This window comes from Cetorhinus maximus, chromosome 27 (genome assembly GCF_964194155.1).
Source record: "Cetorhinus maximus chromosome 27, sCetMax3.hap1.1, whole genome shotgun sequence".
Taxonomy (NCBI): Eukaryota; Metazoa; Chordata; class Chondrichthyes; order Lamniformes; family Cetorhinidae; genus Cetorhinus; species Cetorhinus maximus.
The window spans coordinates 1,959,569-1,975,432 of NC_135905.1; the positions used below are offsets into that span (position 1 = coordinate 1,959,569).

At 44.1% G+C, this 15,864-nt stretch overlaps 1 protein-coding gene across 4 annotated transcripts in view; it reads left to right on the top strand.

The window, feature by feature from the left end:
* The window catches only part of LOC144668501 (protein FAM149B1-like), a 139,474-nt gene that overhangs the window by 106,716 nt on the left and 16,894 nt on the right, over window positions 1-15,864 (top strand). For 3 of the 4 annotated variants that reach the window (XM_078530529.1, XM_078530532.1, XM_078530530.1), the window contains one exon: window positions 3,399-3,524. The exons of the other annotated variant lie outside the window; for it this stretch is intronic. In XM_078530529.1, the coding sequence (XP_078386655.1) occupies window positions 3,399-3,524 (126 nt within the window). The remainder of the gene's footprint in view (window positions 1-3,398; window positions 3,525-15,864) is intronic. 4 annotated transcript variants of the gene reach the window in all.

The following is a 15,864-nucleotide window of genomic DNA, read 5'->3' on the forward strand; positions in this document are numbered from 1 at the left end:
TAAGATCCTTATTTTCCAAGGAGTAGGAGGCCTCCTTATTCCAACTACAAAAATACATCCATCAATGTTGAAATTAATTCTGCAAGTTTTTTCTATCTTTTTTGAGTTTTGTCAGTCATCCTCTGTGTTAACAATACCCCTAGTTTGGTGCCATTCACAAATTTTCATATTATACTTCTAATTCCTGAGCCCAAGTCATTTATGTAAATGGTGAACAACAGTGGTCTCAACATCAATCCTTGTAGAACGCCTTTCCCACCTTCCATCAGTCTGAATAATCACCTTTATCCCTATTCTTTGCTTTATATTTTAGAGTCAGTTTGCTATCCATTTGGCAACAACTTGTATTATAAAACACCTTTAGCGTAGTAAAATGTCCCAAGGCACTTCACAAGAGTTCTATCAAACAAAATTTGACCGTGAGTCACATAAGGAGATTTTGTTTTATCCTTTCATGTGTTGAGGGCGCCGCTGGCCAGGCCAGCGTTTATTGCCCATCCCTAATTGCCCTTGAGAAGGTGGTGGTGAGCCGCCTTCTTGAACCACTGGAGTTCACCTTGTGTAGGTACACCCATGGTGCTGTTAGGAAGGGAATTCCAGGATTTTGATCCAGCAACAGTGATGGAACAGCATTATAGTTCCAAGTTAGGATGGTGAGTGGCTTGGAGGGGAACTTGCAGGTGATGGTGTTCCCATATGTCTGCTGCCCTTGTTCTTCTAGGTGGTAGTGGTCAAAGAGATGGGCTTTCAGGAGTTTCTGAAAAGTGGAGAGATTTAGGTGGGAATTCCAGAGCTTAGAGCCTTGATAGGTGAAGGATTAAAATTGCAGATGCTCAACAGGCCAAACTGGAGAAGGACAGGAATCTTGGAGGTTGCTGGAGACGATTACAGGTGAGAGGTGAAACCATGGAGGGATTTGAAAATAAGGATGAGAATTTTAAAATCGACATGTTGCTTAACTGGGAGATAATGTAGGTCAGCGATCACAGAGGTGGTGGAAAAGAGTTAGGACACATGCAACAGAGATTTGGATGGCTGTAATTACTATTGCTAGAATGTTGGAGGCCAGCCAGGAGTGAGTTGGAATGGTCTAGCCTAGAAGTAACAAAGGCCTGGTTGAAGGTTTCAGCAGCAGATGAATTAAGGCATCATTCTGAAATTTATCTCCTGGTTCCAGTCATGAAGGCACACTGATTAAAGACACTTAAGGTAGTGGGACAGGTAGATAAGGTGGTTAAAAAGGCATATGGGACACATACCTTTATTAGCCGAGGCATAGAATATAAGAGCAGGGAAGTTATGCTGGAACTGTATAAAATGCTGGTTTGGCACAGCGAGAGTATTGCGTGCAGTTCTGGAATCTGCATTATAGGAAGGATATGATTACACTAGAGAGAGTGCAGAGGAGATTTACCAGCATGTTGCCTGGGCTGGAGAGTTTTAGTTGTGAGGAGAGATTGGATAGACTGGGGTTATTTTCCCTGGAGTAGAGGAGATACATGATTGAGGTGTATAAAATTATGAGGGGCATAGATAGGGTAGACAGGAAGGAACTTTTCCCCTTGGCGGAGGGGTCAATAACCAGGGGTCATAGATTTAAGTTAAGGGGCAGGAGGTTAGAGGGGATGTGAGGAAAAATCTTTTCACCCAGAGGGTGGTGAGAATCTGGAACTCACTGTCTGAAAGGGCGGTAGAGGCAGAAATCCTCATAACATTTAAGCAGTATTTGGATATGCACTTGTGATGCCATAGCATACAAGGCTATGGGCCTAGTGCTGGAAAATGGGATTAAAATAATTAGGTACTTGTTTGACCGGCGCAGACTCGATGGGCCGAAGGGCCTTTTTCTGTGTTGTGGACCTCTATGACTTTGAAAGTCATGCATTTAATATCCACTGCATTATCCTTGCCTAATATTTCTGTTAATTCTTCAAAAACTTGAATTAAGTTGGTCAAGCATGACCTGCCCTTTTGAAATATTGATGGATAAAGCTCCAGAGAAACTGTGGAAATACAAAGCCAGTACACCCTTCACTTCTGCATTAAGCAGCTATGGTCAACAAGCAAGGCAAGAGACAATACTAAGCTAAAAGATAAATAATGGACTTTAACATATACAAATTTTCAGGACTTGATAGCCTCCACCCAAGATATTAGAAGACAGGGGGTGAAAACTACAGGTACATTGGACATCATTTTTCATAGCTCTCTAGGTTCAGGAATTGTGCCTGTGGATTGGAGAATTTCAAAAATCACTCCCATTATTTAAGAAGTGAGGAAGGGAGAAACCAGATAAGTATAGATCTATCAGTTTCACATCAGATGTGGGGGTTTTACTGGAATCTATAATTAGGGTCTCAGTTGCTGATGACTTGGACAAGTATGATCTGATCAAATGGATTCTGCATGAATTTATGAAGGGTACATCATGAACTTATCAATGGGTACAGGATCAAGGGGGTAAATGGAGTTGAGGTACAGATCAGCCGTGATCTAATTGAATGGCAGAACAGTCTCGATTGTCTGAATGGCCTCTGAAATAACACCAACAACTTCCAGCATCCCTAATACATTTCGAATATCAATTCTTTAGCAGCACTGGTTCAGCCAGTAATAAAAGCAGAAAATGCTGGAAATATTCAGCAGGCCAGGCAACATCTATCAAGAGAGAAACTGAGGTAATATTTCAGGTCAATGACCTTTCATCAGAAATGTTAACTGTTTCTCTCTTCACAAATTCAGCTAGACCTGCTGAATATTTCCAATATTTTTTGTTTTTATTTCAAATTTCCAGCATCTGCAGCATTTTACTTTTGTATTACTGGTTGGCCCAGTATCCACTCAATAGTAGGACTGGTTTAACCAGTATCGATTCAGTAACAGGACTGCTTGGTGTAGTGCTGAGCCATACAGCTCACATAGTCCTGGATCTGTCCTGAGTTAGTCAGGGAATCGTTGGGGTGCTACAATTAACCTCACTATTTCTTGGCTAGGGAAATAAAAGATATCAGTCAGAGTTGCCGTTTCCGATTGCTGCCTAGTGACTACTGCTAAACTGTGAATGTGTACATTGTGTGAGGGGTGTGATACTGCTATGATATCATTGGACTAGACTGTCACAAAAAGAATAGCTGAGGTGAGATACCAGAAAATACCTAGTACCTGTGGAAACTTATCCCATCAAGAGTCATGGTCTTCAGGAGAGGGGGGAAAGAAACTGAGGTATTTGAAACGCAGACCTCTGAAGGCTGGGTAGAATAAAACACTGAATCAAATAAATTGTGACGGACAATGGAAGTAATTCTGTAAACCTAGTCACAGAAGCAGCAAAGCTGCTGTCCATCAGGCTGAGAATGTTGCTAATAACAAGCAGCTAACTGTTTTTTTCTCCCTTATAGAAAATGCGAATGCATTCAAACCGGGCTCACAGCGCAGTCATAGATGAGACAAGCCATCTGCCTCCAAGAGACAGATTTCTGGGGCACGAATGCTTTACCAGACCCAAAACCTCACACACCTTCCGGGTAAGGAGGAACATAAATTTTAGCTTTGCCAATGCCTCAACAGGTTTAACCAATAGGTGGCTGAGCACTGCAGACCAGAAAAGTCTCGGGTTGGATCCTTGGTCTCTAAGTTACCTAATCAAATGGTAGGGAAGCTAGACTTGTCCTCTTTTGCCCGAGGAGAGCAAGTGATAGGAGTTGCAGATTGAGCTTGGGAAGGGAGGGGTAAGATCCAGTTGTTGTGGTCATAATGGGACCAGTGACCTGGGGAAGAACAGGGAGGAGGCCCTCCTGAGGAGGTACCAGGAGGTAAGAGATAATTAATACCTGAATTATTAGCTGAGCCACATGCTAATTGGCATAGGGACAACAGATCAGGAAGGTAAACATGTGGCTGAAGGATTGGTGTGGCAAAGACTGACTCCATTTCTTCAACACGGGTACCAACTGGGACAGGAAAGAGCAGTTCCACTGGGACGGGCTGCACCTGAACCAGGCTGGGATCAAGGGCAAAACAAAAACAGAGACAGAAATACCTGGAAAAACTCAGCAGGTCTGGCAGCATCGGCGGAGAAGAGCACAGTTGACGTTTCGAGTCCTCATGACCCTTCAACAGAACTAAGTAAAAATAGGAAAGGGGTGAAATATAAGCTGGTTTAAGGGGGTGGGGTGTTGGGACAAGAAGAGCTAGGTAAAGGGCCAGTGATAGGTGGAGATAACCAAAAGATGTCACAGACAAAAGGACAAAGAGGTGTTGAATGTGGTGATATTATCTAAAGGAATGTGCTAATTAAGGGTAGAAAGCAGGTCCAACCCTAACACTGTCATCAAACCCGCTGACAAGGGTGGTGCTGTTGTTGTCTGGAGCACTGACCTCTACCTCACAGAGGCTGAGCGCCAACTCGCAGACACTTCCTCCTACCTCTCCCTGGACCATGACTCCACCACTGAACATCAAGCCATTGTTTCCAGGACTGTCATTGACCTCATCTCCTCTGGAGATCTTCCTTCCACAGCTTCCAACCTGATAGTCACCCAACCTCAGACGGCCCGCTTCTACCTCCTACCCAAAATCCACAAACAGAACTGTCCCGGCAGACCGATCGTGTCAGCCTGTTCCTGCCCCACGGAACTCATTTTTCGCTATCTTGACTCCCTTCTCTCTCCCCTTGTCCAGTCCCTTCCCACCTATATCCGTGATTCCTCTGACACCCTACAATTTCCAATCAACAATTTCCAGTTCCCTGGCCCTAACCGCCTCCTCTTCACCATGGACGTCCAATCCCTCTACACCTCCGTCCCCCACCGGGATGGTCTGGTAGCTCTCTGCTTCTTCCTTGAACAGAGGCCCGAACAATCCCCATCCACCACTACTCTCCTCCGTCTGGCTGAACTTGTTCTCACACTGAACAATTTCTCCTTAAACTCCTCTCACTTCCTCCAAATAAAAGGTGTGGCTATGGGTACCCGCATGGGTCCCAGCTATGCCTGTCTCTTTATGGGGTATGTGGAACATTCCTTGTTCCAGTCCTACTCCGGCCCCCTCCTACAACTCTTTCTCCGGTACATCGATGATTACTTCGGTGCGGCTTCATGCTCTCGTCGGGACCTAGAAAAATTTATTAATTTTGCTTCCAATTTCCACCCCTCCATCATTTTCACATGGTCCATCTCTGACACTTCCCTTCCCTTCCTTGACCTCTCTGTCTCAATTTCTGGTGATAGACTGTCCACCAATATCCATTACAAGCCTACCGACTCCCACAGCTACCTCGACTACAGCTCCTCACACCCCGCTTCCTGTAAGGACTCCATCCCATTCTCTCAGTTCCTTCGCCTCCGTCGTATCTGTTCTGATGATGCTACTTTCAAAAACGGTTCCTCTGACATGTCCTCCTCCTTCCTTAACCGAGGTTTTCCACCCACGGTCGTTGACAGGGCCCTCAACCGTGTCCGGCCCATCTCCCGCGCATCCGCCCTCACACCTTCTTCTCCCTCCCAGAAACATGATAGGGTCCCCCTTGTCCTCACTTATCACCCCACCAGCCTCCGCATTCAAAGGATCATCCTCCGCCATATCCGCCAACTCCAGCATGATGCCACCACCAAACACATCTTCCCTTCACCCCCCCTGGCGGCATTCCGTAGGGTTCGTTCCCTCCGTGACACCCTGGTCCACTGCTCCATCACCCCCTACATCTCAATCCCCTCCCACGGCACCTTCACATGCAACTGCAGAGGATGAAACACCTGCTCCTTCACTTCCCCTCTCCTCAGCGTCCAAGGGCCCAAACACTCTTTTCAAGTGAAGCAGCATTTCACTTGCACTTCCCTCAACTTAGTCTACTGCATTCGTTGCTCCCAATGCGGTTTCCTCTACATTGAAGAGACCAAACGCAGACAGGGTGACCACTTTGCAGAATACCTTAGGTCTGTCCGCAAGCATGACCCAGACCTCCCTGTCGCTTGCCATTTTAACACTCCACCCTGCTCTCTTGCCCACATGTCCGTCCTTGGCTTGCTGCAATGTTCCAGTGAAGCTCAACGCAAACTGGAGGAACAGCACCTCATCTTCCGACCAGGCATTTTACAGCCTTCTGGACTGAATATTGAGTTCAACAATTTTAGATCATGAACTCTCTCCTCCATCCCCACTCCCTTTCCATTTTTTCCCCCTCCTTTTTGTTTTTTCCAATAATTTATACAGATTTTTCTTTTCCCGCCTATTTCCATTATTTTTAAATGTATTTCTATCCATTGTTTTATCTCTGCCTTTTAGCCTTTTTAGTATTCCTTCACCCCACCCCCACTAGAGCTAACTGTACCTTGTTTGTCCTGCTTTCTACCCTTAATTAGCACATTCCTTTAGATAATATCACCACCTTCAACACCTCTTTGTCCTTTTGTCTGTGACATCTTTTGGTTTTCTCCACCTATCACTGGCCCTCTATCCAGTTCTTCTTGTCCCACCCCCCCTTAAACCAGCTTATATTTCACTCCTTTCCTATTTTTACTTAGTTCTGTTGAAGGGTCATGAGGACTCGAAACGTCAACTGTGTTCCTCTCCGCAGATACTGCCAGACCTGCTGAGTTTTTCCAGGTATTTCTGTTTCTGTTTTTGTTTTGGATTTCCAGCATCCGCAGTTCTTTGCTTTTATCTCTGGGATCAAGGGACTGACTGAAAGGATAAGTGGTGCTGCAAGAACGACTCAAAATCAGTAAAGAAGAGGAAAGGCTCAGCCAGAAATAATAAGAAAAGCACAAATAGCTGTACCACGAGAAAAGGCAGATAGCCACAGAATTGGTACAGGGCAGAAGGAGGCCATTTGGCCCATCGTGCCTGCACCAGCTCTCCAAACAAGCATCATGACTTAGTGCCATTCTCCTGCTTTTACCCCGTATCCTTGCACGTTGTTTCTATTCAAATAATCATCTATTGCCCTCTTGAATGCCTCGGGTGAGCCTGCCTCCACCACACTTCTAGGCAGTGAATTCCAGACTCGAACCACTCACTGTGTGAAAAAGCTTTTTCTCACATCAGATTTGCTTCTTTTGCAAATCACTTTAAATCTGTACCCTCTCATTCTCAATCCCCTGAAGAGTGGGAACAGTTTCTCCGTATCTACTCTATCCAGCCCCCTCATGATCTTGAACACCTCTATCAATGGCAAACATTCAAAGAGCACATGGGTGAACTGCAACAATTGTTTATTCCTGTCTGGCGCAATAGTAAAACAGGAAAGGTGGCCAAACCAGGGCTTACAAGGGAAATTAGAGATAGTCTTAGATCCAAGGAAGAGGCATACAAATTGGCCAGAAAAAACAACAGACCTGATGATTGGGATCACTTTAGAAGTCAGCAAAGGAGGACCAAGGGATTGTTTAAGAAGGGGAAAATAGAGTACGAGAGTAAGCTTGCAGGGAACATAAAAACTGACTGTAAAAGTTTCTCTTGGTAAGTGAAGAGAAAAAGATTAGTGAAGACAAATGTAGGTCCCTTACAGTCAGAAACGGGAATTTATAATGGGGAACAAAGAAATGGCTGACCAATTAAATACATACTTTGCTTCTGTCTTCACAAAGGAGGACACTAATAACATACCAGAACTGTTGGAGAACACAGGGTTTAGTGAGAGGGAGGAACTGAAAGAAATCTGTATTAGTAGAGAAATGATGTTGGGGAGATTGATCGGATTGAAGGCCGATAAATTCCCTGATAATCTACATCGAAGAGTATTTAAGGAAGTGGCCCTAGAAATTGTGGGTGTATTGGTGTTCGTCTTCCGAGATTCTATAGACTCTGAACAATTCCTACAGATTGGAGGGTAGCTAATGTAACCCCACTATTTAAAAAGGGAGGTAGAGAGAAGACAGAGAATTATAGACCAGTCAGCCTGACGTCCATTATCACAGAATCACACAGTGCAGAAGAGGCCCTTCGGCCCATCGAGTCTGCACCGACATGTGAGAAACACCTGACCTACCTACCTAATCCCATTTACCAGCTCTTGGCCCATAGCCTTGAATGTTATGACATGCCAAGTGCTCATCCAGGTACTTTTCAAAGGATGTGAGGCAACCCGTCTCCACCACCCTCCCAGGCAGCGCATTCCAGACCATCACCACCCTCTGGGTAAAAAAGTTTTTCCTCACATCCCCCCTAAACCTCCTGCCCCTGACCTTGAACTTGTGTCCCCTCATGACTGACCCTTCAACTAAGGGGAACAGCTGCTCCCTATCCACCCTGTCCATGCCCCTCATAATCCTGTACACCTCGATCAGGTTGCCCCTCAGCCTTCACTGCTCCAACGAAAACAACCCAAGTCTATCCAACCTCTCCTCATAACTTAAATGTTTCATCCCAGGCAACATCCTGGTGAATCTTCTCTGCACTCCTTCCAGTGCAATCACATTCTTCCTATAATGTGGCGACCAGAACTGCACACAGTACTCCAATTTTGAATCCACTTTATCAAATTACCCTGTATCCCATGTGCATTTGCCTTTATAAGTTTCCCATTTGGGACCTTGTCAAAGGCTTTGCTGAAATCCATATAAACTACATCAACTGCACTACCCTCATCTACACAGCTGGTCACCTCCTCAAAAAATTCAATCAAATTTGTTAAGCATGACCTCCCTCTGACAAAGTCATACTGACCATCCCTGATCAAACCTTGCCTCTCCAAGTGGAGATAGATTCTCTCCTTCAGAATTTTCTCCAATAGTTTCCCTACCACTGACGTGACACTCACTGGCCTGTAGTTCCCTGGCTTATCTCTACAACTCTTCTTAAATAGCGGAACCACATTAGCTGTTCTCCAGTCATCTGGCACCTCCCCCATGGCCAGAGAGGAATTAAAAATTTGGGTCAGAGCCCCTGCAATCCCCTCTCTGCCTCCCTCAGCAGTCTGGGACACAAATCATCCAGACCTGGAGGTTTGTCCACTTTTAAGCCTGCTAACACCTCCAATACCTTGTCACTCCCTATATCAATTTGCTTAAGAACCTCGCAGTCTCTCTCCCTGATTTCCATACCTTCATCCTCATTCATTCTCTTGGGTGAAGACGGATGTGAAGTATTTGTTCAACGCTCTAGCGATGTCCTCTGGCTCCACCCATAGATTTCCCCCTTGGTCCTTAATGGGCCCTACTATTTCCCTGGTTATCCTCTTCCCATTGATATACTTATAGAATATCTTGAGATTTTTCCCACTTTTACCAGCCAGAGCTTTCTCATATTCCCTCTTTGCTCTCCTAATTGCTTTCTTAAGCCCCACCCTGCATTTTCTGTACTCCACTAATGCCTCTGCTGATTTGCTTCCCTTGTACCTGCTAAAATCCTCTCTTTTCCTTCTCATCATATCCTGAATATTTATGGTCATCCATGGTTCTCTGGGATTGTTATTCCTTCCTATCACCCTAGAGGGAACATGTTGAGCCTGTTCCCTCCCCATTTCATTTTTGAACACCCCCCACTGCTCTTCTGTAGATTTCCCCACAAATAGCTGTTCCTAGTCTACCTTGGCCAGATCCTGCCTTATTTAACTAAAATCCACTCTCCCCCAATCCAAAACATTTTTTTGCAACTTGTCCATATTTCTTTGTCCATAACAAGCTTAAACTGTACCATGTTGTGGTCGCTATCACTAAAATGCTCGCCCACCACCACCTCAGCCACCTGTCCGGCTTCATTCCCCAGAATTAGGTCCAGCAATGTACCGTCCCTTGTTGAACCCTCTTTTATTTTACTTTTTATTGACCTAAAAAGTTCTCCTGTACACATTTCAAGAAATCCACTCTTCCAACATTAATTGGGATAGACAAAACGTTAAGGGCTTGGATAAAGTTGAAATCACCTAATATAATTACCCTATTATTGTTTTTACACACCTCCACAAATTGTGCACATATTTGCTCCTCAATTTCCCGCTGACTATCTGGGGGTCTATAATAAACACCTAACAATGTGGCTGCCCATTTTTTATTCCTAAGCTCCACCCACAAAGCTTCATTTGATGCCCCCTCCAAGATATCATCTCTCCTTACTGCAGTAACTGACTCCTCCTCTTTTATCCCCTCCCCTATCTTGCCTGAAGATTCTATATCCCGGAATGTTGAGCTGCCAATCCTGCCCCTCCCTCAACCCTGTCTCAGTGATGGCTAATGTATCACAATTCCACGTGTCAATCCTCACCCTTAACGTATCCATTTTACCTGTAATACTCCTGGCATTAAAGCAGAGGCCATCCAGCCTTGCCTTACTCCCTTGAAACTAATGCAGCTGTACTCCCTCTGACTTGATTGTTTTACTGTATTATGATGGGTCCCTATTCTGCTAGCATCCTGTGTCCCCTCCCCCTGCCGAATTAGTTTAAACTCCTCCCAACAGCACTAGCAAACCCGCCCGCAAGGATGTTACCCCTGCTCTGGTTCAGATGATTATAAAAGATTTAATAGCTGAGCACGTGGAAAACAGTGGCAGAATCGGACAGAGTTAGCATGGATTTGCGAAAGGTAAATCATGCTTGACAAATCTACTGGAATTTTTCGGGGATGTAACTAGTAGAGTTGATGAGGGGTAGCCAGTGGATGTGGTTTAGTTGGACTTTCTGAAGGCTTTCGACAAAGTCCCACAAAAGAGATTAACGTGTAAAGTTAAAGCGCATGGGATTGGGGGTAGTGTATTGAGATGGATGGAAAACTGGTTGGCAGACAGGAAACAAAGAGTAGGAATAAACGGGTCTTTTTCCGAATGGCAGGCAGTGACTAGTGGGGTACTGCAGGGATCGGTGCTGGGACCCTAACTATTCACAATATATATTAATGATTTAGATGAGGAAAGTAAATGTAATATCTCCAAATTTGCAGATGACACAAAACTGGATGGGAGGGTGAGCTGTGAGGAGGATGCAGAGATGCTTCAGGGTGATTTGTACAAGCTGAGTGAGTGGGCAAATGCATGGCAGATGCAGTATAATGTGGATAAATGTGAGGTTATCCACTTTGATAGCAAGAACAGGAAGGCAGATTATTATCTGAATGGTTATAAATTGAGAGAGGGGAATGCACAACGAGACCTGGGAGTCCTCGTACACCAGTTGCTGAAGGTAAGCATGCAGGTGCAGCAGGCGGGAAAGAAGGCAAATGGTATGTTGGCCTTCATAGCCAGAGGATTCGAGTACAGGAGCAGGAACGTCTTGCTGCAATTGTACAGGGCCTTGGTGAGACCACACCTGGAATATTGTGTGCAGTTTTGGTCTCCTTATCTGAGGAAGGATGTTCTTGCTATAGAGGGAGTGCAGCGAAGATTTACCAGACTGATTCCTGGGATGGCGGGACTGACATATGACAAGAGATTGAGTCGGTTCGGATTATATTCGCTGGAGTTCAGAAGAATGAGGAGGGATTTCATAGAAACCTATAAAGTTCTAACAGGACTAGACAGGGTAGATGCAGGACGGATGTTCCTGATGGTGGGGGGGTCCAGAACCAGGGGTCACAATGTGAGGATATGGAGTAGACCATTTAGAACTGAGATGAGGAGAAATTTCTTCATCCAGAGAGTGGTGAGCCTGTGGAATTCGCTACCACAGAAAGTAGTTGAGGCCAAAATATTCCATGTTTGCAAAAAGGAGTTAGATATAGCTCTTGGGATGAAAGAGATCAAAGGGTATGGGGAGAAAGCGGGAGCAGGCTATTGAGTTGGATGATCAGCCATGATTATGATGAATGGTGGAGCAGGCTCGAAGGGCCGAATGGCCTACTCCTGCTCCTATTTTCTATATTTTTATCAACTCTCCTCTTAGCCTTCTCCTCTCTAAGGAGAACAGTCCCAACCTCTCAAACCTATCTTCATAACTCTAGTTTCTCATCCCTGGAACCATTCTTGTAAACCTCTTTTGCACTCTCTCCAATGCAGTCACATCCTTCCTATAATGTGACACCCAGAACTGAACACAATAATCCAGCTGAGGTCTAACTAGCGCCTTACATAGGCTCATCATAAACTCCCTGCTCTTGTACTCTATGCTAAGGGTTAAGATCAGATAATAAATAGTGTTAAAGATAAAATAAATACTTCAGGTCCAGAAAAAAAAGGAAATAATGAAATAAAGTGATAAAAATGCAACAAGAGTGATGAGAAGCATGAATATGAGCAGTTAAAATATGTGAGTAAAACAGCATCTGGGCAGAGGGGCAAGGTAGAGTCTGTTGCCCAAGAAGAATTTGATTCCTAATGCATCTAACATAAGGAATAAAATAAGCAGATTCGAAGAGCATCTCCACAAAAAGTATGACACAGTGGCTTTCACTGAGAGATAAATATTCCAGTTCATGAGGTCTTTAGAAAGGACAGAGAAATTGAAAAAGAGGGAGAAGGAGTAATATTGACAAGGGACCTAGTTAGAGCATTACAAAGAGAGGATATCAGTAAGAGTGAACAGCAGTAGAAACATTCTGGGGGGAACTGAGGAATAGAAAAACATCTAAGTCTTTGTAGGAGTCATTTGCAGATCCCCTGATAGCATTGATAAAGCAGCGGGATGAATAAATGCAGAAGCTAGAGAAGTTTGTTCCAAAAACAGTGTGGTTATAATGGGAGAATTTAATTTACACAAAGACTGGGAGAAGCAAAGTAGCCCGAATCCCAAAGACAGCAGATTTCTTGAGTGTATTTGGGTCAGCTTCCTGGAGCAACACATTTCTGATTGAACCAGTAAGTGGCCAGGCCAGATTAGATTGTGCATGATTTAGTCTAACGGTTCAACTGTTCACACTTACGCCTTCTCTTTGGTCCATATTTTGTTTCTTCATTTTTCCCATTACCATCTCCTTTTGCCTTGCACCATCATGCTTTTTGCCATTTAATCTCTCCTGCCTTCCACCCTATCATAAATTTTATTTGAAAACAAAATACTGTGGATGCTGGAATCTGTTCTGACAAAAAGCTATTGACCGGAAATATTAACCGTTCTCTCTCTCCACAGATGCTGCCAGACCTATTGAGTATTTCCAGCATTTTAAGTTTTTATTTCCGATTTTTGCATTTGTATTAGTGTATATTTGGGACTCTCTCCCAAAGAGCTGTTGAGGCTAGGCTGTTGTAAATTTCAAAACTGTTATTTATAGATTGTGGTTTGGTAGCACAGAAGTTGAGAATTGCTGAAACATTAGACATGTTGAAGCTTTTCGTCTTGCACTCATCAGGACACTTCTCAAGAATACCAATATAAGGAAAAACAACAATTTGTACTGTATGTGAAGAGAGTTCTGATTGGTTGGCAAGTGGACTCTGAATGTTAGAGGTGTTGCCATGGAGAATGCACCAGTAATGGTGACTGACAGTTAACTACCAAACAGTGTTTGAAATTTAAACCAGGCAGCTTGACCCTGATTGGTCAAGGCATTGCCCTGTAGAATGAGCCGTGAATGGCTGTCACTTATTTTGTTTAGCTGAAGCAGGCACAATGTGTGGACAGAGCAATGTGTTTTAGGCAAGGGTGTTAAGAGCTATGGAACCAAGGTGGGTTAATGGAGTTAAGATACAGAGTTGCTATGTTGTAATTGAATAGCAAAGTCTAATTTAGGGGCTGATGGCCTACTTAATGTTCCTATGTTTTGTCTGAGCCACAGTATAACAGAGAGAACATTCCCATCAGAAACTCTCTTTAGTTTCCTCAGTGTAACAGGAATAGTCCCTCCCTCCTCAATGGGAGAGGAGGCACTGGTATGTTTGGTGGTGGATTCGTGTTTTGAAGTGTTGGAAGTTATGCAAGATGATCTGTGCAGTTGAGGCATGTGAAGCAGTGACCAACGCCCCACTAGCAAGCGAGTCATAGCTGCTGTACAATCTGTACTGACAGCACTAGATGGCACAAGTAGGTGAAAAACGTACAATTTACAGTTGTTTACCAAGCCAGTGGATTGAGTGGGGGAACATGTCAGAAAGATATGGCAATTATCATGGAGGATTTTAATCTACATATAGACTGGAACAGCCAGATGGACAAAGGTAGCACAGATGACAAATTCATAGAATGTTTTTAGGATAATTTCTTAGATCAGCACGTTCTGGAGCCAACCTGGGAGCAGGCTACACTTGACCTGGTATTGTACAATAAGACAGGATTAATTAATGACTTTATAATGAAGGTGCCCTAGGTAGCAATGGTCATAATATGACTGAGTTTTACATTCAGTTTGAGGGAGAGAACACTGGGTCTAACATTCATATTTTAAACTTAAAAAAGGGTAATTACGAGGGCATGAAAACAGAGCTAGTGAAAGTGAACTGCCGATTTAGGTTAAGGGATAGGTCAATAGAGATCCAGTGGCAGACATTTAAGGAGATATTTCAGGATACACAGAATAGATACATTCCAACAAGAAAGAAAAATTCCAAGGGAAGGATCCACCACCTGCGGTTAACTAAAAAAGTTAAAGTTGGATTAATTTCTCCCTGTCGGGGGGGTGTTGGGTGTGTGCGGGCGGGCACGCAGTCAATTGCCGCCTGCGATCAGCCGTGCGTTGCCATTTTAGGCCCACCAATTAAGGCCTGCCCAGCGTGACACGCAACTGGAAGTGCTGATTGCTCCCTGTGCAGGTTGGGGAGTAGGCTGGGACATGTCAATGAACTTTAATAAAAGGTTTCATTCAATTTAGAAACACCTCATGAAACCTCCACCCCACCTATGGATGAGGTTTCATGATAAATGTGAAGGCCACCTGGGCTCTTCGCCTGCCCACCAACCTTAAGGTTGGAAGGACAGCTCAGTTAATCATAAAAACAGAAAACTACTGCGGATGCTGGAAATCCAAAACAAAAACAGAATTACCCGGAAAAACTCAGCAGGTCTGGCAGCATCGGCGGAGAAGAAAAGAGTTGACGTTTCGAGTCCACATTACCCTTCAACTGAACAGAACTTCTGTTGAAGGGTCATGTGGACTCAAAACGTCGACTCTTTTCTTCTCCGCCGATGCTGCCAGACCTGCTGAGTTTTTCCAGGTAATTCTGTTTTAGCTCAGTTAATCACTTTAATTCGTTTTTAAATGGCCTCAATAAGCCTTGACAGTTCGGCGGGCATGCAGCCGACTCTGCTGTGCGCCCACCGAACTGAGGGTCAGAATGGTGTGCAGTGACGTCAGGACACACAGCCGACATCACCGCACGTCATTTTACACGTCAGCGAGCGGGGCCCGACCCGAAGATTCTGGCTAAAGAGAAAGCATATAATTGTGCAAAGAAGAGTGGCAAGTCAGAAGATTGGACAGAATATAAAAAGCAGCAAAGAATGACTAAAAGGAAATAAGGAGGGAAAGCTGGCTAGAAGTATGAAGGCAGACAGTAAGAGTTTCTATAGATATTTTAAAAAGAAGAGTTATCACAGTTGAGCGTTGGTCCTATAGAAAGTAAGTCCGGGAAATTAATAATGGAAAATAAGGAGTTGGCAGGTGAATTGAATGGGTATTTTGCATCAGTCTTCGCTGTAGAGGATACAATTAAATAATATTCCAGAAATAGATGTAAATCAGGAATTGGAAGGGAGGGAGGAACCCAAGAAAATTACAGTCACCAGGGAAGTGGTACTTATCAAATTGTTGGAACTGCAGGTTGACAAGTCCCCAGGTCCTGGTGGATTTCATCCTCGGGTCTTAAAAGAGTGGCTAGTGAGATAGTTGATGCACTGGTTATAATTTTCCAAAATTCACAAGAATTGGAGAAGGTTGCATTAGATTGGAAAATAGCTAATGTAACCCCTTTATTCAGAAAGGGTGGGAGACAGAAAGCAAGAAACAATGGGCCAGTTAGCTTAATATCTGTGGTAGGGAAGATGTTAGAAGCTATTATTAAAGAAGT